The sequence below is a fragment of the Erinaceus europaeus genome, chromosome 12, assembly GCF_950295315.1.
Source record: "Erinaceus europaeus chromosome 12, mEriEur2.1, whole genome shotgun sequence".
NCBI lineage: Eukaryota > Metazoa > Chordata > Mammalia > Eulipotyphla > Erinaceidae > Erinaceus > Erinaceus europaeus.
In genome coordinates, this window is record NC_080173.1 from 44,499,985 (window position 1) to 44,523,778 (window position 23,794).

The 23,794-nt window shown below is 38.9% G+C and overlaps 1 protein-coding gene across 5 annotated transcripts in view; it reads left to right on the top strand.

The window, feature by feature from the left end:
• GPATCH8 (G-patch domain containing 8) overlaps positions 1-23,794 on the top strand; it is a 104,682-nt gene that overhangs the window by 18,253 nt on the left and 62,635 nt on the right. For 2 of the 5 annotated variants that reach the window (XM_060203395.1, XM_007531815.3), the window contains exons 2-4: positions 7,508-7,582; positions 15,198-15,215; positions 18,699-18,771. Coding sequence is in view for 1 of the 5 variants with exons in the window: in XM_016191999.2 (XP_016047485.1) it covers positions 7,508-7,582; positions 18,699-18,771 (148 nt within the window). In the remaining 4 variants the exon portion in view is untranslated. Of the gene's footprint in view, positions 1-7,507; positions 7,583-8,857; positions 8,893-15,197; positions 15,216-18,698; positions 18,772-23,794 lie in introns of those variants that run through there. The other 3 variants (XM_060203394.1, XM_016191999.2, XM_016192001.2) reach the window with 3 other exon arrangements.

The following is a 23,794-nucleotide window of genomic DNA, read 5'->3' on the forward strand; positions in this document are numbered from 1 at the left end:
TACTGCAGGTGTCTTCCTTCTCTCTCCGTTTCTTCCCCTCATAGTTTCTGTTCTATCAAATAAAGGGGGGGGGGAGGCCACCAGGAGCAGCTGATTTGTTGTACAGGCACCAAGCCCCAGGGATAACCATACTGGCAATAAAATAAAATAAAATAAAATTAAATTAAAATAAATCATTAGCATAAATTAAAGGTTATATTTTGGGGGTGGGCAGTTGCCCACCCAGTATAGCACTAGCTGTTACTATATATGAGGACCCAGTTCAAGTCCCTGCTCCTCTTGGTGTGTGTGGGGAGGGGCGGGGGGGGGGAGGGGAGACACACTTCATAAAAGTGGAACAATGTTACAGGTGTCTCATTCTCCTTTCCCCCTTCTGTTTCTGGCTCTATTTAAGAAAGTCATATTTTAGCTCTTAAAGCGGGTAGTATTCAGAATTAATTTGATAGTGAAATCTGTTTTCTTTTATTATTTATTGGATAGAGACAGAAATCAGGGGGCAAGCACTGTGAACTTTTCCCCTGAAGGTGGGGACCATGGGCTTGAGTTCACTGTGTCCTTGAGCATTTTAACATGTGCACCCAACAAGGTACACCACCTCCCCAAACCCTGGAATGTGTTTTCTAAGCAATTACTGTTTTTGTTGTTGTTGTTGTTTTTAAACCTTTTTTTTTTTTTTTTTACCTCCAGGGTTATTGCTGGGGCTCAGTACCTGCACCATGAATCCACTGCTCCTGGAGGCCATTTTTCCCCCTTCATTGCCCTTGTTGTTGTAGCCTTGTTCTGGTTATTATTGTTATTGTTGATATTATTCATTGTTGGATAGGACAGAGAGAAATGGAGAGAGGAGGGAAGATGGGGAGAGAAAGACACCTGCAGACCTGCTTCACTGCTTGTGAAGCGACTCCCCTCCCAGGGGCTCGAACAGGGATCCTTACGTCGGTCCTTGTGCTTTGCGTCACATGCGCTTAACCCGCTGTGCTACCGCCAGACCCCCGTTGTTGTTCTTATGAAAGAGAATAAGATCCAGAATATCATTTTGGTACATAGAATGCCAAGACCAAACTCAGAACCTCATGCTTGAGTGTGCAATGCTTTATCCACTATGCCCCTTCCTATGCCACCTGAGAAATTACTCTTAAAACTACACTGTAAGGGGAGTCGGACGGTAGTGAAGCGGGTTAAGCACAAAGCAAGGACCCGGCGTAAGAATCCCGGTTCGAGCTCGCGCCCCCCCCCCCCCCCCCCCCCCCCCCCGCAAGGTAGTGGCTTCACAAGCGGTGAAGCAGGTCTACAGGTGTCTTGTCTTTCTGCATTTCTCTGTGTCCTATCCAACAACGACAACATCAATAACTACAACAATAATAACTATAATAATAAAGGGCAACAAAAGGGAATGAATAAATAAATAAATATTGAAATACAAAAACTACATTGTAGGATGGCTTGGGATTTTTTTTTTTTTTTAATTGCCACTAGGGTTATCACTGGGACTCCATGCTGGCACTGTAATTTCACCACCTTCCAGAGGTCATTTTTTTTCTCTTCTATTTATTTTATTTGTTAGGACAGAGAAATTGAATGGGGAGAAGGAGAGAGAGAGGGAGAGAAAAAGATAAGATACCTGCAGGTCTGCTGCTCCACTCAGAAGAGTCCCCTTTGCAAGGGGGGATTGGGAGCTCAAACCTAGGCCCTTGCACATGGTAATGTGTGTTCAACTAGATATGCCACCATCTGATCCTGCTTTATGTTTTTTTTTTTTTTTTTTTTTTTAATTTAATTTTTTTTGCTTTCAGGGTTATTGCTGGGGCTCGGTGCCTGCACTACAAATCCACTGTTCCTAGAGGCCATTTTTCCCATTTTGTTTCCCTTGTTACCCTTGTTGCTATAGTTATTGTTGCCATTGCTTTTTTGGATAGGACAGAGAAATTGAGAGAGGAGGTGTAAACACCGAGGAGGGGTAAACACTGGGGAGAGAAAGATATGACACCTGCAGACCTGCTTCACTACTTGTGAAGCGACCCACCCCCCCTCCCCATCCCCCCACCCCACTCGTAGGTGAGGAGCTGGGGGCTCAAACTGGGATCCTTAGGCTGGTCCTTGCACTTCACATGAGCTTAACCTGCTGTGCTACTGCCCGGCCCTATTTTATGCTTTTAATATTGCACTGGGGCATCCTATTCTTGAGCTATTTTTTCTTTTCCTTTTTTAGTTTAAAAAGTGAAAGAGAGAGGCCATTAGAGGGAGAGATACCACAACATTGCTCCACCACCCATGGAGGAAGCCTAAGTTTGTGGTAGTCTCGTGTAATGCCAGGGCTTAAACCCACCCAGTTATAGTGAGCTATGTGCTCCACTGAGTGGGGTATTTCCTGGTCCCTGATTTGAAACTCATTTAAAATTTATATGGCACAGCAATAGCACACATAATTTGCATATAAGAAGTCTGAGTTAATCCTTGGCACTGCCACTAGCCAGACCTGAGTGATGCTTTGGTTTAAAAGTAAAATAAAACTATAGTATTCTTGGAGACAGTGCAGTGGTTGGAGTGTTGGACTATGAAGCATGAGGTCCCAAGTTTGATCTTCATCATATGTGCCAGAGCTGTGCTCTGGTGACTCATTCTCTCCCTCCCCCCCATCTCTCTTGCTTTGACTAGTCAGTGAATAAACTTGTTTTTTTTGTTTTGTTTTGTTTTGTTTTGTTTTTAATAAGGAGAGGTGCTAATCTCTCAAAACATGAGATCACAAGTTTGACCTCTGGCATCACATGTGCTACAGTGATGTGATCATAAAATCTTTTTAAAAACCTTTTTTTGGGTGGGGGTAGATAGTGTAATTGTCATACAAAGAGACTCTCATGCTTGAGGCTCCAGTATCCCAGGTTCAGTCCCCTGCACCACCATAAGCCAGAGCTGACCAGTGCTCTGGTTTAAAAAAAGAAACAACTTTTTTTTTTTGCTCCAGGGTTATTGCTGGGGCTCAGTGCCTGCACTGCTCCTGGAGGACATTCCCCCCACCCCTGTTGCCCTTGTTGTATAGTCTCCTTGTGGTTATTATTGTTGTTGATGTCGTTCGTTGTTGGATAGGACAGAGAGAAATGGAGATAGGAGGGGAAGACAGGGGGAGAGAAAGACACCTGCAGACCTGCTTCACCACCTGTGAAGTGACTCCCCTCCAGGTGGGGAGCTGAGGGCTTGAATTGGGATCCTTACGCTGGTCCTTGTGCTTTGCACTACTTGTGCTTAACTTGTTGTGCTGTCCCCGACCCCCCAAAACTTTTTTTTTTTTGGCGGGAGGGGGTGGGCTGAGTGGTGGTGCACCTGATAGAGTACACACATCTCAATACAGGAACCTGGCTCAACTCCGTCCCCATCTGTAGGAGAGAAACTTCACAAGTGGTGAAGCATTGCTACAGGTGTCTTTTTTTTTTAATATTTTATTTATTTATTCCCTTTTGTTGTCCTTGTTTTTATTGTTTTAGTTATTAATGTCGTCGTTGTTGGATAGGACAGAGAGAAATGGAGAGAGGAGGGGAAGACAGAGGGGGAGAGAAAGACGGACACCTGCAGACCTGCTTCACCGCCTGTGAAGCCACGCTCCTGCAGGTGGGGAGCCGGGGGTTCGAACTGGGATCCTTAGACCAGTCCTTGTGCTTTGCGCCACATGCGCTTAACCCGCTGCGCTACCGCCCGACTCCCTGCAGGTGTCTTTTTTATCTCTCTTTCTGTCTTCTCTTTCACTCTTGATTTCTGGCTCTATCCAAAATAAAATAAATTAACTAAAAAAGTGTAAAACAAAACTTTTTTTTTTAAATATAGAGGCTAAAAGGTAAAGAGAGTCGAAAGGCCCAAAACTTCCTTCGAGAACCAAAGCTTCCTTTGAGACAATGAGGGTAGGGCTCAAACCTGGGTTGTGCATACTGCAGAGCAGTATCCAAGTGAGCTTTTTACCAACCCTAAATAAATTTTCCTTTCTTTTTTTAAAAAATATTTTATTTATTAATGAGAAAGATAGGAGAGAGAGAAAACAAGAATCAGACATCACTCTGGTACATGTGCTTCTGGGGATTGAACTTAGGACCTCATGCTTGAGAGTCCAATGCTTTATCCATTGTCACCTCCCGGACCACATAAGTCAGTCAGTCTTTTTTTTTTTTTTTCTTTCCTTTCCTTTTCTTCCTTCCTTCCTTTCTTCCTTCCTTCCTTCCTTCCTTCCGTCTCTCTCTCTCTTTCTTTCTTCTCTCTCTCTCTTTTTTCTCTCTCTCTCCCCCTCCCCTTGCCTCCAGGGTTATTACTGGGGCTTAGTGCCTGCACTGTGAATCCACTGCTCCTGTAGCCATTTAAAAAAAAATGTTTTTTGGGTTTTTTTTTTATAGGATAGAGAGACATTGAGATGGAGGGGAGAAAGATAGACACCTGCAGACCTGTTTCACCATTTTTGAAGTATTCCCCCTGTAGGTGGGGAGCCGGGGGCTTGAACTGGGATCCTTGCACCACCACCAGAGTTGTGAGTCCCATCCCCTCCATTGGAATCAAAACAAAACAAAACAGGGAAGCTTCCACTGTCCTGAGACTTTTTTTCTTTGCTTTAGGAGTTAAGAGACATCATAAAACCTGTGTGCTGTAGTGCTTTTCTTGGATGTGGAGACTCAGGTCCTTTTGTGTGGTAAAGTGTACACTCTGCTGAGTGAGCAAGGCAGGTGCTATATATTTTTTAAATATTTAGTTATTCCCTTTATGTTGCCCTTGTTTTTATTGTTGTAGTTATTTTTGTTGTTGTTATTGATGTCGTTGTTGTTGGATAGGACAGAGAAATGGAGAGAGGAGGAGAGAAAGACAAGACACTTGCAGACCTGCTTCACCGCCTGTGAAGCGACTCCCCTGCAGGTGGGGAGCCGGGGGCTCGAACCAGGATCCTTACTCCGGTCCTTGCTTTCTGTACCACCATGTGTGCTTAACTGGCTGTGCTACCGCCCGACTCCCGGCAGGTGCTATTTTAAAGAGATCATAAAACTAGTGTTTCATTTTCTTGTTTAGTATTTGTTGATCACTTTTCTTCAGACTTTGAATTCCTGACTTTAGTTCTTTTTTTAAAATATTTTTATTTATTTATTATTGGATAGAGACAGAGAGAAATTTACAAGGGATGGGGAGGTAGAGAGGGAGAAAGACAGAGAGACACCTGCAGATGGGGACCAGGGGCTTGAACCTGGGTCCTTGCTCACTATAATGTGAGCACTTAACCAGGTGTGCCACCGCCTCGCCCCCTTATTCTGTTCATCTTAAACTTGATGTTGCCTTTGGAAAACTCACTCCATGTCCTATTACAATTTTTTTATCTTTATTTATTGGATAGAGTTAGCCAGAAATTGAGAGGGAAGGGGGAGATAGGGAGGGAGAAAGACAGACACCTGCAGTCCTGCTTCACTACTTGTGAAGCTTTCCCCTGCAGGTAGGGACCAGGGTTTTGAACCCATGTCCTTGTGCACTGTGATGTATGTGTTTAATCAGGTGCACCACTGCCTGGCCTCTTATAATTCTTTTTAATAGCCTTTACCACACATTTTATTTTTATGGGTGGGAGAGAACACAAAATGGTTATTCAAAAGACTTTCATGCCTGAGGCTCTGAAGTCACAGGTCCAATTCCCAGCACCACCATAAACCAGTGCTTCGCAGAGCTCTGATAAAAACAAAAACCTACACTTCTATTCTAAAAAGCAAAGTAACTTTTTGTCTTAAATCTCCACATCGAGTTAACGTAGGCTGTTGAAGTCTAGACAATAGTCCCTTCATTTGTGTAGGACTCCCAAATTATCATGCTTTCTATAACAGAAACGAAGTCAGAGAATTGACATTCTGATTTAAAGTCAGATTATGAACTTACTTTTTTAAAATTTATTTATTATTTGAGAAAGGATAAATTAACAAAACCATAGGGTAGGAGGGGTACAACTCCACACAATTCCCACCACCCAATTTCCATATCCCATCCCCTCTCCTGATAGCTTTCCCATTCTCTATCCCTCTGGGAGCATGGGCCCAGGGTCGTTGTGGGTTGCAGAAGGTGGAAGGTCTGGCTTCTGTAATTGCTTCCTTGCTGAACATGGATGTTGACTGGTCGGTCCATACTCCCAGTCTGCCTCTCTCTTTCCCTAGTAGGGTGGGTCTCTGGGGAAGCTGAGCTCCAGGACACATTGGTGGGGTCTTCAGTCCAGGGAAGCCTGGCCGGCATCCTGCTGGCATCTGGAACCTGGTGGCTGAAAAGACAGTTAACATACAAAGCCAAACAAATTGTTGAATGAACTTACTTTCTATGGGAGTAGGGAGACTAGAGAAACTTGTCTTTGTACTTTGAACTATTTTTATTCTAGTTGCTGTGAGAACTTTATGGTCTACATGACATTATACAGCCATAGCCACTTTTCTTAGCAGTTCTTTTGTAGCTTCATATGCTGTGTGAAGAAGTTGTGATTGTTCATTTCTTGAAATGGGAGATAACAATTTAAAGTTGAATATTTTAGTGGTTTTAGTTAAGAACATGTTAACTATAAACAGTACTATAATTTAGACTTCATTTGTATTCTTGTATAATTATTTGCTTTATTCGGTATAAAAATTCAGCACAGAACTGTTTTATGAAAGTGAAAAAGAACCACAAGAGAGATAACTCATCTGGCAGGGTGCCTGCTCTACCATGAATTGTGGCCGAAGTTCAGATCCCCTGGTGTTGTTAAAATTCGGAGGCTCTTGCCGGCCGGGTTGGCTTCACGGGCGGGTAACAGAGACGCGGAGACAACGGCTGGGCAGGGAAGCTGTATTTCTTTATTCAGGAACAACGATTCATAAACTAAGACAAACTAATCACCAAACAGAACTCTGCTGTCTTTTTGCGGTGGCGCAAGCACTCTCTCTAACTCTGCAACTCAGGAACCCTGGAACTCTGTAACTCTGGCACTTTTGAACCCTCTCTCGGGGTTCCTTCGGGGCGGGGCCAAGCAGGCCCGCGAAACTAACTGGACTGATCCAGTTCTCTTGGCGGGGGAGAACTAGAACCCAATGTAAAGCATACAACACCCTGGCATGCCACATAAGTGTGCCATTTCCTCAGCAGAAGCATCCTTCTGTGATATCTCTCTCCTTCCTTTGCCTGCATCTGTCTTTCATCTGAAGAAGTCTGTCCCAAGTGTGATGTGAGGTTCTTATGAGAAAGGAATGAAGGAAAAAAGATAGTATAGTTCTTTGATTTTAAGATTCTGTAGTCTTCCTAATGTAGTCAAAGACTCAATGTTCCAAATGGTCCAGCATATGGTAATGTGTGCACCCAACCAAGTGCACCACCAGGCCCTTAACTTTATAGATTTTTAAAAGTCTGGATTTGTGGTGCAATTTTGCCTGTTTACTGAGAAAATAGAAAACTAAAAATAACCCCTCATTTGATCAGATAATCAGTGAGTTCAACACTTACTGCTTTTGGAAAATGAAATGTTGTCTTTGTTTTTGTTTTTCAGGGTAATCACTTTGATCAGTATGAAGAAGGACATTTGGAAATTGAACAAGCATCACTTGACAAACCTATAGAATCGGTAAGATGATTAATGCTTAATTTTGGGTCATAGCTAGTTAGGCTTTGTTTGTGTGACCCTTGATGTGAATGAAGTTAAACTTAACAACTTATAGTATAGCCCAGAATTTTTTTCTTGCATGCCCATAGTAATCAAATAAGTTTGGGGTATAATCTCATAGTATGTTGGGAATTTAGTCTGAAAAAAAATCTAGAAATAATTTATTCAGCAGAATTTTGGTGGAAAAGTATCATTTGGCCCATACTGACATTCTGTTAAAGATAGTAAGTTAAAAGTTGAGGTTTTTGTAAATTGAATAAGGGAGTAAAATGTATTTTGATCCTTTAAAAAGACATATCTTTCATTGACAACATAATTGGGTGAAATGTTACTTAAGAACAGTTTTAGGATTGACTAATACATTTTATTTACCAGACTCTTAAGAAACATAGTTTCCACAACTTAAAAGATGTTTGTCTGATTTTTATATATCAGTACTTTCCTTTTGTATGTTGATACAAAACAACAAGATAAGGAAATCAATCTTACTGAATTTAATTTTTTAAAAAAATTTTGAACATTATTTTGAAAAGCCCATTTTCAAATTATGTAATCTGTTATTAAAATGTCTAAGATTGTCAGTATTGTCAGTACTTAGCATTTGTGTTTAAGTGTGCATATTCACTAAAGCGTTTCAGTGACTTATTTGTAATTGTGAATGGAAAAAAAGTGATCAAAGAGGAAGCCTTAATCTTTTAAAAAAGTATTTGTTTATTTATTCCCCTTTGTTGCCCTTGTTTTATTGTAGTTATTAATTGTTGTTGTATTGATGTCATTGTTATTGTTAGGACAGAGAGAAATGGAGAGAGGAGGAGAAGACAGAGGGGGAGAGAAAGATAGACACCTGCAGACCTGCTTCACCACTTGTGAAGGACGCCCTTGCAGGTGGGGAACTGGGGGCTCGAACCTGGATCCTTACGGTGATCCTTGCACTTTGCGCTACCTGCGCTTAACCCACTGCACTACCGCCCAACTCCCAAAGCCTTAATCTTTAAAGCGGTGAAGACAGCTCCCTGCCTCTTCTTTAAGAAACACTAGATTCTTCTTTCTCAGGAAAACAAGACAAGAGAGTACAGATATTTTAACTTTAGTCTTTATTTTCAGAACTATAACATAGTAAAGGATCAACATATATTTATGATCCTAATTAGGTTGGTGTTGTGTGTGTTTGTGTGTATGTTTAGATGTTTACAGAAATTTATACAACTTGGGGTGTTCGACATTTTTCTTCCACAGCAGTTGGCCCATATTAGCTAAGCAGCCATGATCTGGTTTGTATTGCACGGTCTGCCTTTTTTTTTTTTCCTTTCTTTCCTTTTTTTTTTTCCTTCTTTCTTTTTCTTTTCTTTTCTTTTCTTTTCTTTTCTTTCTTTCTTTCTTTTTTTTTAAATTTCTTCTCTAGGATTTCTTTCTCCCCCACTCCCCTGTATTTCTGTTTTTCGGGTCCAGTGAACACTGCATACAGTACCTTCTGTCTTAATGTGCTGGCATGATGCTAGACTTAGGCATGGCAGTAATTGATGACGCATGTGATAATGCTGCAGAGGGAGAATTCACATCTGATATTGTCCAGTCTTGTGTTTTGACACAAGCTATCTTCACTAAGTTAAAAATCACTCAAGTTTTTGCTTTGTTCTTTATCTTGGGGATTATCACAAGAATTCACACGAATTCTACAATGAAATTAGTGAACTAGCTAGATCAGTATTTTGTACTTGAAAAATTAATATTTTTTCCATTTCTACTTACATAGTTATTTGGGTCAGAGTTTAAAAACAGACAGCTGTCAGAAGCAAGGCTGTAGTATCACATTCTATAAGGTACATAATTGTTTAGTGTTCTTATATAAGCTGTACTTTTGTGATACTCAACAGTTGTAGAACTTTAGACTGAATTTAAAACCTTTTTCATTATTAAGCTCAAAGATTTGTTTAAAATAAACTAATATTTAATAGTTTAAGCCTTCTTAGGGCTTTTGGAAAATGTTTTTAAGGTTTTTGGAAAATCCATCCCTTTGACAAGTGAGACTAATGTACTCTCTCTTCTCACACTGTCCAGGATTTTTTCCCAGCACTTGTCATAGGGAGAACACTATCAGAAGACAGTCTGAGTAACCATTGTTGAATAATCTCAGTGAGTAGGATTGATATATGCTTTATTTATTAAATTATATCTCCACTTACAATAGCAAATGGTTTAGTACTCAGACTGGATGTAATTAAGTGCATGTTCAGGAATATATTCTAATATACTATTCTTTTTCTTTTTTTCCAGAGCACTGCTCAGCTCTGGTTTATGATGGTGCAGGGGATTGAACCTGGGATTTTCGAGCCTCAGGCAGGAGAGTCTCTTTGCATAACCGTTATACTATCTACCCCTGCCCATATACTATTATTCTAATGAAAATTTACTCCTAACATAAATATGTTCATTATTTGTGACTTGGGAGTTTAGGTAGTAGGAGGAGCTTTGTATAGCCTACATTGTGTTAGATAGAAATGGAGCTCACAAGATAGGAGTATATTTATTTCTGTTACCATTTGGAGATACACTTAAAGTCTTTTTAAAAACTCCTACAGTGATTGGCATCCAAATAGGTGGTATATTACCCCGTCTAAAAAGAAAAACAAAAAACACACAACAACAACCACAAAAAAAGCAGGTCCCAGTCACCTTTGACATGCCAACAAATAAATATATAGTAGTACTAAGCTACTTTGTGCTAAGGGAGAAATTGGTTTGCTTTTAACGCACTGAATCTCTGCTGAACTAAAATCTTTCTCTGCAGCAATATCTATTGAGAGGTGCTGACTGTTTTGCTACAGCATGCAACTCAAGTGGCTGGAAATATGCAAATATGCAGCTTTGGGAGTCTACAGATCATTGCAGGAGCTAAAGGTCTAGTCATTTTTTTTAAAAAAAAAAAAAAAAACAAAAGTAATCCTCAGCAGCTGGTAAACCTGGAAGTCTCTGCACAGGTTTGTGCCAAGAATATGCCTGTGTGAAGGATTATTACAAGTATAGGATTAAGGTTTTTTTTGTTTTGTAATAGGGTTTGTTTTTTTTTTTAACAGACTTGCAGGTGGAACTGAAATACAAAGATGCAGTAATTCATAGTACTTTTAGCGAATTTCTGAAGTCTAGATTTGTTAGAGACAAGTATTTCAGCTAGCAAATGTTGAAAACACAAAAATCAGGATTTGTAAAGTATTTCATAATCTTTGTTATAAAGTTTTATTCCCCTTGCTTTATTTCAACCACTATGATAATTTGAATGAAATTTCTGACCAAGAATAAAACACCATTCTAAGGAAATGGTGAAAGAATTGCCTAACATCTTGATTAACTATAAATAGAGACAGAAAGTTAGTGTTTTACCCTTATTGCACACACACATTCACACACACACACACACACACACCCCTTTGGTACTTGAGTTTTAAGTTATTCTTTTATCAGGTTTTTCGGTTCCAGATGTTGTAATTATGACCTCCACATTTTAAAAGATAAATTTAGAAAACAGAACTTGATTTAAGGTCATAGTTCAGTCTAGGATTCCACCAAAGTCCCCTTGATTACTTGGTGGAATTTGGGATATATGACTCTTTGTGGCCTTTGCCACAAAAGATAAGAAATCAAATGGGAGAAACTAAGCTATGCAGAAAGCATATGTTGTTATTGTTGTAGCTGTTAGTACAACTACTGATCAGCCATTAGTTGGTCTTTGTTCTGCCTGACTGATTTAAGTCGTCTTTGTTGTTGCCAGGTTTTCCGAGCAGGTTTTAAAAATTAATGCAGTTTTCCAAACTCCCATCACTGATACTTAGTTTGTTCATCTAGGGGTTTGGAGGTGTATGTATAATTAGATTTTGTCAAGTTGAATATCTGTTTAGATCTGTGGACTCCACTAGTTCCAAACTGTAATTCTATAAGACTGCTGATTTGACATTTAGCAGTGACCATATGTGAACTGCACTATAAATAATGTGCTTCTTGGAGCTGAATGGTGTAGCATTACTATATGGCTTTTCTCTCTAGTCTTCATTGTGTCATCTGTAGTGAGCAATAGAATTTTTATTTTGGGAATTTTTACAACTTGTTTGCATGGGTTTACCTGGTAGCATTTGGTTTTTGCTTATAGAGATACACAATCAGCAAAGCTTACAATCCACTCAAGAGGCAAGATTTTTGTCATTGTTGAAAATGGGTTAAATGGTGTAAACTATATGTGGCTGCTGTCAATTAAAGAGAAAATTCAATATGGAGTGAATACTAATGCAGTTACTGACATAATTATAGTGTAGTTTTGTCTTGATAGGTTATTCTGTTTCCTGCTATAATAGTTTTCAGTCAGGACCAGTGAGAGAGTTCACCTGGAAAGTTGCTTGCTTTGCCATACTAATTTAGATCCAGGTTTGAGACCCACACTCCCATAACACTGGGGAGAAGATTCAATGCTATAGTCTCACTATCTGAAAAGTTGACACAGAATAGTAAAGTCCTGGTGATGAAGAAAGAGAGAGGGAGGGAGGGAGAAGAAATGGAGTGAGAAAGAGGAAAGAAGACAGTTTACCTCATATAAAGTTACTTTTTAACCTATGTTTTTGCAAGATCCTATTATAAAAATGAATGGTACTAGGGCCAGAATAATTATTGTTAACTGTGATAACGTATAGTTCAAAGGAGCAAAGTTCCTCAATGTCTGAAAGTTTAGAAATAAAAAATAATAATAAAGGCTACCTGAAGTTATCTGGGTGAAAAAAATAACGGATTTTCAGCTTCACTTCATGGTTTAACCAGAATTAAGAATTTAATGTTTAGGGAGTCGGGTGGTAGCGCAGCAGGTTGAGCATTAAGCGCACGTGGCACAAATCTCAAGGATCTGCGTTAGAATCCCAGTTTGAGCCCCTGGCTCCCAACCTGCTGGGGAGTCACTTCACAAGCAGTGAAGTAGGTCTGCAGGTGTCTCTTTCTCTCCCCCTCTCTGTCCGCCCCCCATTTCTCTCTGTCCTATCCAACAACAGTGACATCAATAACAACAACAATAATAACTACAACAATAAAACAAGGGCAACAAAATGGGGAGCAAATAAATAAATAAATAAATATTTAAAAAGCAATATATATATATATATTAAAATAATTTAGTGTTTAACCAAAGAAAATGTCACACTGTCACTACACAGAGTTGAGCACACAATTATGGAAGCTTTTCCCCCCTTTTTTTCTTTTTAATATTTTATTTATTTATTCATGAGAAAGATAGGAGGAGAGAGAAAGAACCAGATATTGCTCTGGTACATGTGCTGCTGGGGATTGAACTCAGTACCTCATACTTGAGAGTCCAATGCTTTACCCACTGTGCCACCTCCCGGACCACCCTTTTTTGTTTTTTTCTTAGTAAGCACAAAGTACCACTCCATTATCCTTGCTGTTCCTATATTGTGCTGGTGAACAAAACCAGAAAAATATGCATATGAGGGAGGCACTCTGCCACTGAGCTACCTCCATGACCTAGTTATGGAAACTCCACCCCTTAAAATTTTTTTTTTTTATTTATAAAAAGGAAACATTGACTAAAAACCATAGGATAAGAGAGGTACAACTCCACACAGTTCCCACCACCAGAACTCTGTATCCCATCCCCTCCCCTGATAGCTTTCCTTTTCTTTAACTCTCTGGGAGTATGGACCCAAGATCATTATGGGATGCAGAAGGTGGAAGGTCTGGCTTCTGTAATTGCTTCCCCTCTGAACATGGGTGTTGTCTGGTCGATCTATACTCCCAGCCTGTCTCTTTATTTCCCTGGTGGGGAAGGAGAGCTCCAGGACACATTGGTGGGATTGTCTGCCCAGGGAAGTCTGGTTGACATCATACTAGCATCTGGAACTTGGTGGTTGACCAAGAGAGTTAACATACAAAGCCAAATTGTTGACCAATCATGGACCTAAGGGCTGGAATAGTGCAGATGAAGAGTTGATGGAAACTCTTTTAAGAATTATATAGAAAGCCAGATTTTTGCCTACCTCCTTTGAGAAAAGTCCATTGTTTAGTTTAAACCTAGTATTTCCCAGAACTGGCAAAAGAGTTCACTTGGATATTTTGCCTATATAACTTGGGTTTGAGCCTGGCTCCCACTGCAGTAGAGGAAACTTCAGTGCTGCTTCTGTCTTTCTATTTAAAAAAGTTGGTAATAGTAGCTTTACTATTACCTTGTGGTAACAACAACAAAAAAGTACTTCAAGGCAGTATTTAAATTATAAACAGTCAGTTACTATTATGATTCTTAATCAGACTGTGAAAAAAGAAAAACTTTTATTTGATGATATTATAATTAACCCCAAATTGAAATTTTAAAAATATTTTACTTATTTATTTTTAAATATATATAATTTTTTATAATTTATTAATTTATTCATGAGAAAAATAGGAGAAAAAGAACCAGACATAACTCTGGTACATGTGTTGCCAAAGATGGAACTCAGGACCTCATGGTTGAGAATCTAATGCTTTCTCCACTGTGCCACCTTCTGGACCACTTTATTTATTTATTTATTTATTTGAGATTGAGAGGGAAAGAGACACACCTGCAGAACTGCCTCACTGCTCATGAAACTTTACCCCTGCAGGTGGGGACTGGAGGAGGGGACTTGAACTATTCTTTTGTAAGACATGCTCTACCAAGTGTGCCACCTGACCCCCTAAATTGTGTTTTTTTGTTGTTTTGTTTTTTGGGGTTTTTTTAGATATAAAAAGTGGAATGATTTTGGGGCCAGGTGGTGGCGCACCTGGTTAAGTGCATGCATTACAGTGCACAAGGACTCAGGTTCAAGCTCCTGGCCCCCACCTACAGGGGGAAAGCTTCATGAGTGTTGAAGCAGGGCTATAGGTATCTCTCTGTTTCCCTCCATTTTTCCCTTCCCTCTTAATTTCTCTGTATATTCAACAAGAAATAAAAATATTTTAAAAAATGGAATGATTTTTAGTCCCTCTAATAGCAGGTATCCTGAAGTGATAGGAAAGAGCTAGATTTTATATACTAGTTAATCCAAGGAGTTGGTGAGGTGAAGAAGCTCTGGGAGATAAATTTACTGTTTTTGTTGGCTTTTTTATAATCACAAGGTTATAGAATGACATGTTTAATATAGCACCTTACATTTGATTCCCTAATCATACTTGAGAAAGTAGATTTAATCAAGGAACTATAGTTTTCACCTAAGATTATAGAAGAGAAATGGCCACTGCCATTTTGTATCAGTAGCTTTTTTTTTTTTTTAAACAAAAGGTGACAGCCATCTTGAGTGGTTTTGTAAAAGTGGTGCTAATGTGTATATTCCTAAAACTTTCCCTTTTTTTTTTCTTCCCCTTCCCTTTAACATTTGCTTTTCCTTTCACTGTTGTCAGTCACAACACGCTGCTCTTGAATCTCTCAGCTGGTCTTGACTCGTGAATTATGCTTTCACTCTTTAATAAATACATTAATTGCAAGCAGTGAATTGAAAACAAGACAAAAAATCGACCATTAGTTATTGGACAGTTTCTTACTTTGTGTTACATTTAACTGTTCTTTTGACAGCCCAGTTTTTAAAGCCAGGTTCGTATGGAAATGCTTTCACTCCACTTGCACTGCTTTTGGAAATAGCATACTGCTTCATCTGTCCGTTTATTTTAGTGCATTCATAACATAACACAGTCAGCATAATGTCTCATCTCCACTTAGCCAAATACTGTGTTTTATTTGATAAAAGGGGCAACAGTTTTTGTCAGCATGGTTTAATAACCCTAAATCTAGTCATAACACTAGTCTATTAAAAGATTAAACAATTTAATCAACAAAACAATCTTAGAGTTGTTCTGCTTTCCTTGTCCTTTCCCTCCAGTTATAGGGGATGTAATATAAAACAGATTTTAATATACAGGTAAGTTTTTTATAGTATATTAAAGGCCTCACTTTCTATTAACATTCAAATACTAAGATTTTAGTGGGTTTTTTGTTTGTTTACTTGTTTTTTTTAGCAATAGACACTAAGTACTAGTTAAGGAGATGTTTTTTGTGACTATACAGTTGGGAAGAGAGAACGGAAAAAAGCAACAGAGTTGGATTAATACTATGGAAGTCATCATGTGGGATCACACATAAATGTAGTACTTTCTAATTCACCTAGCAAAAATGAAAATTATTTTGTACATAGCTTTCTGTACATGACAGTGATTTAGCACCTGTATTTTTAAAGCAATATCATTTGTTTTAAAGATATTTTTCTTTGCTTTTTGCCTCATTTTTGTTTTTAAAGAAGGATCCTGTTCATGACCTTTGAGGTGGTTAGAATGGTTAAAGTGTTGAACTCGTAGGAGTTCCTAAGTTCAGTCACCCATATCATATATCAGAGTGGTTCTCTGGTTCTTTATTTTTCTCTTCTTTTCTCTTTTTAGTAAGTAAATGAATAAATAACCATTTTATGTATCTCGTTCAATGAAATAATAACCAGCGCCCAGTTTTCCAGTTGTATGCTATCATAAACTTGTAGGAGAAAATGTCCAGTTTTTAATAAACTAAGCATGGCAAAGACCTAACCTTCCTCTTCTAACTTTATCAGAGGGAATAACAGTAAAAAAAAATTTTTTTTTCCCATCTATAACTCTAAATAGCATTTGTCATAGAAATGGAACTGGAAGATAAAACGTGCTTTAATATGAGATGTTGAAAAAGTTGGTATTGCGTGTGTTTGTGTGTGTGAGTGGGGGGGGTTGATTTATTTTGGGGCCTGATACATGTGCACTCCCCAGGATGATTTTTTCATTCATTTAAAATTTTAGATCAGGGCAGAGACAGAAAGAGGGATACCCCAGCACCCCAGCACCATTCCACTAGTGGTGGGTTGTCCTCTCCTTTAGTGCTACCATGTGGTGCTTGTGCTGAACCCAGCCCCTCCTTCATGGTAAAGTTTGCCCCATACCAGATGAGCTAGTTCCTGATTCTCTTAATATTGTAAGTTTACTTTAGAAAATGAGATTTTTGTGATATAATAATAATAATAATTACATTTAGTCCTTAAAAATGCCTTTGGTTATAATTTGTAGTGATTTAAAAAATATTCACTTATTAGATACAGAGAAACTGAGATGGAAGGGGAGATAAAGAGGGAGGGAAACACCTGTAGCACTAATTCATTACTCATGAAACTGCCCCCCCCACACACACACACACAGGTGGGGACCAGGGATTTGAACTCAGGCCCTTGTACATGGTAACATGTGTGCTCAACTAAGTGTACCACCACCAGGTCCTTGTAATAATTTTTTTTTAATGATTTCTTTTTTTTCTTTTTAACCTTTTTTTTTTTTTTTTTTTTAAGATTTTATTTATTTATGACAAAGAGAGGAGAGAGAAAAAGAACCAGACATCACTCTGGTACATGTGCTACCAGGGATTGAACTCGGGACCTCATGCTTGAGAATCCAGTGCTTTATCCATTGCGACACCTGCAGGACCACATTAACCTTTTTTAAAAATTTGATTTTTTTTTTTTTTTTTCCTCCTCCAGGGTTATTGCTGGGCTCGGTGCCTGCACCATGAATCCACCGCTCCTGGAGGCCTTTTTTTTTTTTTCCCCCTTTTGTTACCCTTGTTGTAGCTTCGTTGTGGTTATTATTATTGCCCTTGTTGACGCAATTCGTTGTTGGATAGGACAGAGAGAAATGGAGAGAGGAGGGGAAGACAGAGAAGGGGAGAGAAAGATAGACACCTGCAGACCTGCTTCACAGCGTGTGAAGCGACTCCCCTGCAGGTGGGGAGCCGGGGGCTCGAACCGGGATCCTTACGCCGGTCCCTGCGCTTTGTGCCACATGCGCTTAACCCACTGCGCCACCACCCGACCCCCAAAAATTTGATTTCTATTTTTAATATTTATTTACTGGAAAGAGAGAGAATATCAGATTCTCAAAGGTTCTTTTTTAATCTTTATTTTATTTATTGGATAGAGACAGCCAGAAATCGAGAGGGAAGGGGGTGACAGAGAGGGAGAGACACAGGGACACCTGCAGCATTGTTTCACCACTTGCAAAGCTTTGCCCTTGTAGATGGGGACCAGGGGATTGAACTCAGGTGCACCACCACCTGTCCCCCATATTTCAGTTTTTATAAAAAAGCAAGTTGGACAAAGGTTTGCAGAAGCTTCTAAGATCTTGAACCTTTACATATAAGCTGACATATAATTGTTGTTTCTAAAGTCTTTTCATATACTTTACATTGTAGAATTTTTCACAATATGCTTCTAGGAAGATGAGACATTATGTATATTGTTTTTTCCCCCTACATGCACTAATGGTTCTTTACTGTTAACTTATTGCTAGGCCTGTTTCATTCTAACATTTTAGCATTTTTGTTAGATTACATGTTGAAATGCATCACTCCGTCTGTGCTTGAGCTCATTTTATTTTTGTTTTAATCAATTTAATTTCTTGTTTTACTAACCTCACTGTTTTTTCAGTTTAATATTGGCTGCATGCTAGTTATATATTTATATTATATATATTAAAAAACAATCAAATCTAGCCTGGATTTTGCTCTGATTGTGTTTTCATTTCTAGTAGAGGGGGGAGGTGGCAGTCTCACACTTAAACCTTACTTTGTTTCATGGAAGTTTGACACATAAAATAACTAAACACATACAGGTTTTCTCTACAAAAATCTTTTAAGTGGTGCTGTCTAGGTGGTGGATATGATTGTATAGGATTCTTGATTTTACGCTTTTTTAATGTTAAGTTTAAATTTTATAAATGTATTCATTTCCCTTCTCCCCTTCCCTTTTCTCTTTTTGAAAGTGTTACATATAAAAGTTGCCCAGCACACTATCAGAAAGGACCCTCACCTCCTATGTTCTTCCAATATGAAGTAATAGCCAGCATTTCTTTTTACATCAATGTTCCTTTTACTGGGCACATTTCCTCTACTATTAGCACCTTTTGCATGCATTTACGTAGATATCGCTTGTTCATCACCTGTGTAAATGTCACTAGGAAGGGAAGAATATATTATTGGAATATTTTTGGTTTGTCTCTCTGTTCTGTCTGTCAGGATAATATTGGACATCGCTTACTCCAGAAACATGGGTGGAAGCTGGGCCAGGGATTGGGAAAATCTCTTCAAGGTAAGTTTTTTTTTAATGTGTATACACACACACACACACACACACACACACAAATGAAACAAGTATCTCTGATGCAGATTCTTTGTCTGTATATACTTTTGTCTTTTTTTAATGTTTGGCTTTCCTCCCTCCTATCCCCTTGTAGAATAGTCTGTTGTTCCTATAATTATAAACCATACAGCTAATAATATGCAAGAGTAAGCTCCGGTGTATTGAAATTTTCCGTATCAGACATTGTTTACTGCTCATCCTCTTAATTTTTATTTTATTTATTGACTTATTTTTGTGGAGGTGATGGGTGGGTGGAGTAGACAAATATAGTTTCAGATTGTAGTACTCTCACTGTGTCTTTTAGTAGTGTTCTATTATGCATCCATACCTTACCATTCAAATGCAGAATTTAATATTTGTCTTTTCAGATGAGATCAGGCGTGTTCAGGGTGGTATGGCTGTAGACAATATTTGTCTTTTCATATTCTCACTGAAGATGGTGATTGTCCTGTATGTTTTTCTCTGTAGTCAGAGTCCACATAGTAGTAGAGAAAAAGCCCATTCAAAACAAAATGGAAGAGGAGATTTCCTAGGGCTCTTGTGAGCAGAGTCCATTTCTCAGAATCAGGTCAGGCTCTGGAAAATGTATGACTTAGAATGTCCATTGCATTTATTTGTTTTCTTTTAATTATATTAATTATTAGGGTAAAAACATGCTAATATTTCTGCTTCATATTCAAGAGCTAGTACTTCCAAAACGATGGGACTTATTGCACATAATACACCTGCTTGTGTAGGGTCTTATTTTACAAAGGGGCATTTTGGGAAAGGTACGCTTTAAGAGTCCAGAAAAGAGGATAATCAGAATTGAAACAGTAATGACTTCTTGGTAGAATTTTGTTCTGGTGGTTTGTGGTTATAAATATTTGTGATACATTGAGTGAGGTTGTTGCTCAGAAGAATGTCTGAAGACTGAGTGTGATCTTTCTCTTCTGCTTGAAATACTTACTCTAACTTAGGGATGTTTAGGACCATTGATGGTTATTACTTTCTTTGTTTAGTCATATACAGGAGTAGAATATTTCATAGTGGCTATGATATTTGTTTGAACCCCACAGGGTTTTTCATTGTAAATATCAGAGATGTTAAAATATAGCCAGATCTGCAGAGAAATAGAAAGATGAGAGAGCAGGTACTTCAGAAAAAAGTAAAATGGCAACACAGTAGGTTGAAATGTTGGACTCTCAAGCATGAGGTCCCAAGTTCAATCATCACATGTGTCAAAGTGATGCCTTCATTTTCTCATTAATAAATTAAATCTTAAAAAAAGGGGGGGCTAACCAAAGCACTGCTTAACTCTGGCTTATGGTGTTATGGGGGGTTGAGTTTAACTTTCATGCCTTCATGAAAGTCTCTTCCCCCCCCCCCCCCCCCGGGTTATTGCTAAGGCTCTGGGCCTGCACTACAAATCCACTGCTCCTGGAGGACATTTTTTCCATTTTGTTGCCATTGTTGTTATTGTCATTGGATAGGACAGAGAGAAATGGAAACAGATGGGGAAGATGGGGGGGGGAAAGAAAGATAGACATCTGCAGACCTACTTGCTTGTGAAGCGACCCCCCTGCAGGTAGGGTACTAGGGGCTCAAACTGGGATCCTTATGCTAATCTTTGAGCTTCAGGCCATGTGTGCTTAATCCACTGCACTACCACCTGGCTCCCATGAAAGTTTTTTCTATGACCATTATGCTATCTCCCCACTGCCAATTTTTCTAGATCCTTTAAAAAAATAGTAATAGTAAAAATAAAAAGAAGTAAATTATAATCACTTATTTTTGGAATGATAGAAAATTACTCTAAAAATATTTTGGAATATCGGTTTTTGTTTTTTCCAACTTTCTGGTTATTAAGAATTAGGGGGTGTCAGGAGATGGCTTATCCAGTAAAGCACACTTTGTCAAGTGAGAAGGCCCAAGTTTAAGCCCCTATCTGCCACATGGGAGCACATGAATGGGGAAGCTTCATGAACTGTGGAACAGTGCTGTCGTGTCTCAGCCCTTTTTTATTTTATTTTTTTCTTTCTGCCCACTAAAGGATCCTGCTTTGAGCCTCCCGGCTCCCCAACTATGGGGAGGGGTGTCGTTTCACAAGAGGTGAAGCAGGTCTGCAAGGTGTCTTTCTCTCTGCCTCTTTTTTAAAATTCTTTTTTTAAATCTTTATTGAATAGAGACAGCCAGAAATCAAGAGGGAAAGGGGAGATAGAGAGAAAGAGAGACACCAGTAGCCCTGCTTTACTCGAAAAGCTTCCCCACTACAGGTGGGGACTGGGGAACTCTAATAGTCCTTTCCCATTTGTAACATGTGGACTCTACCAAATGCTCCACCATCTGGCTCCCATGTCTCCCCTTCTCTGTCTCCCCCTCCCTTTCAGTTTCTGTCTGTCCTATCTAATAAAACGGGAAAAATGGTCACCAGGAGCAGTGGATTCATAGTGCTGGTACTGATCACCAGAGATAACCTTGGAGGCAATAATAATGATGATGATGATGATGATGATGATGATGAATCTTAAATAAAAATAAACTTGTTGATTTTCTATCTTGAACTAAAAAGAAAAAAAAATGCCAGGAGTGGTGGAATTGTGCTAAAAGACAGAATTATTAGGCTTGTCCATATTTTGCCTCCCTCACATTGGTGTGGTTGGTGGTGAAATAATCCCTCAGCTAAAGCCATCCCATCCCTCACCTTGGTAATGGGTGTATGGTAAGCTCTCAATGATTCAAAAAAGTTCATTATTTAAATATAAGGGGGAATTTGAAGCTCATCTTCCCTCGTAACTATTAAAGAAAAAAATGAAGGGTGAGGTAAAAAAAATATGAATAACCATCTTTTTTTTTTTTTTTTTTAACATTTTACATATTTATCAACTAGAGAGAGAACCAGAACATCACTCTGGCACAGATATGCCAAGGATCAAACTTAGGATATTATGCTCTTAGGTGTAGCATTATAGCCACTGTGCCTCTGCTGTAGCTGCCATATCCAGCACCTTTTTTTTTTAAGTGTACACTTTAGTAATATTAAGTAAATTCACACTGTTGTGCAAAGCCTATCATTTTGTATGACTAATACAGTGTTTTTACCTTTTTTTTTTTTTTGCCTCCAGGGTTATTGCTGGGGCTTGGTGCCTACACCATGAATCTACTGCTCCTGGAGGCTTCCCCCCCTTTTTGTTACCCTTGTTTTATTGTTGTGGTTATTATTGTTGTTCTTATTGATGTTGTTATTGTTGGATAGGACAGAGAGAAATGGAGAGAGATGGGAAGACAGAGAGAGGGCGAGAAAGATAGACACCTGCAGACCTGCTTCACCACCTGTGAAGTAACTCCCCTGCAGGTGGGGAGCCGGGGGCTCGAACCAGGATCCTTGTTGTTGTTATGTTGTGTTGTGTAAGTAACATTTTTCTTGATATTTGTCTGATTGTTTTTGGTTACAAACAAAATTTAAAGCCCAAAGGAAAATAAGCCTGATAATATATCTCACCTAGAAGGCCCAGTCAGCAATAAACAACAACTAAACTAATAATGCATTCTAGTTATACTGGGCTATATAAATTGTACAAGCTTGGACAGAATAGATAAAATATTTTTGCTGTCATTCAGGTTTAATTTCTAGTCCCCAAGACTTGCTTTTTTTTTTTCTTTTGCCTCCAGGGTTATTGCTGGGCCTCAGTGCCTACACTACGAATCCACTGCTCCTGGAGACCATTTTGTCCCTTTTGTTGCCCTTGTTGTTTATCGGTGTTGTTACTATTATTGTCGTCGTTGCTGGATAGGACAGAGAGAAATGGAGAGAGGAGGGGAAGACAGAGAGGGGGAAGGAAAGATAGACACCTGCAGACCTGCTTCACCACTCGCTCGTGAAGCGACCCCCTGCAGGTGGGGAGCCAAGGGAAGACTTGCTTTTTTAAATGCTATATCTCTGTGAAATATCTTGACCAGAGACCATGTTTTATACTTTCATGTACCCTCTTATGCGCAGAGTTAAGTATGTTATTATCTGAATTTTTAATTGAGAAACTGCTTCAAGCTCCTTGAGAGCAGGGTTCTCTATTCTTATATAAAAAGTACTTATAGGATACGAAGGTTGTAAATAGCATTTGGAAACAAGGTTTAGGTTTGAGTTTTACTTTACCACTTTAAATAAAGGGACAAGTTAATATCACTGGATAATAATAAATTGGAAGTAAATCTCTTATCTTTGCATAAAATAGTTATGAAAATGAAATAAATGAAGCCATGTTATAAAAAGCTGCAAAATATTAACATCTCTATAGCATAGGATATTGAGATACTTTAACTGAATTGGAAATCATTCATCTTTAGGTCTTAATCAGAAACCTAAAGCTAGAAAAAACAAATAGAGGGAGTCGGGCGCTAGTGCAGTGGGTTAAGCGCACGTGGTACAAAGCACAAGGACCAGTGTAAGGATCCCGGTTCGAGCCTCCAGCTCCCCACCTGCTGGGGAGACGCTTCACAAGCTGTGAAGCAGGTCTGCAGGTCTTTCTCTCACCCTCTCTGTCTTCCCCATCTCTCTTCATTCCTCTCTGTCCTATCCAACAACAATGACATCAGTAACAACAACAATAATAATAACTACAACAATAAAACAAGGGCAACAACAAAGGGAATAAATAAATAAATAAAGATAGAAAAATAAAAAAATAACAAAATGTTTAGAAAAAACAAATAGAGTGGAACTGGGCAGTGGTTTACCTGGCTGAGTGCACACATTACCAAGCACAAGGACCCAGGTTCAAGCCCCTGGTCCCCACTTGCAGGAGGAAAGCTTCACAAAAGGTGAAGCAGTGCTGCAGATTTCTGTATTTTATTCTCTTTACCCTTCTTTATCTTCCTTCTCAATTTCCCTCTGTCCTAGCAAATAAAAAAATATTAAAATGGGGGAAAAATCAGAGAAGCCCACCTTCCTGCTATTTCCAAGAATTAAGTATGTTTGACACATACTAGATTTTTT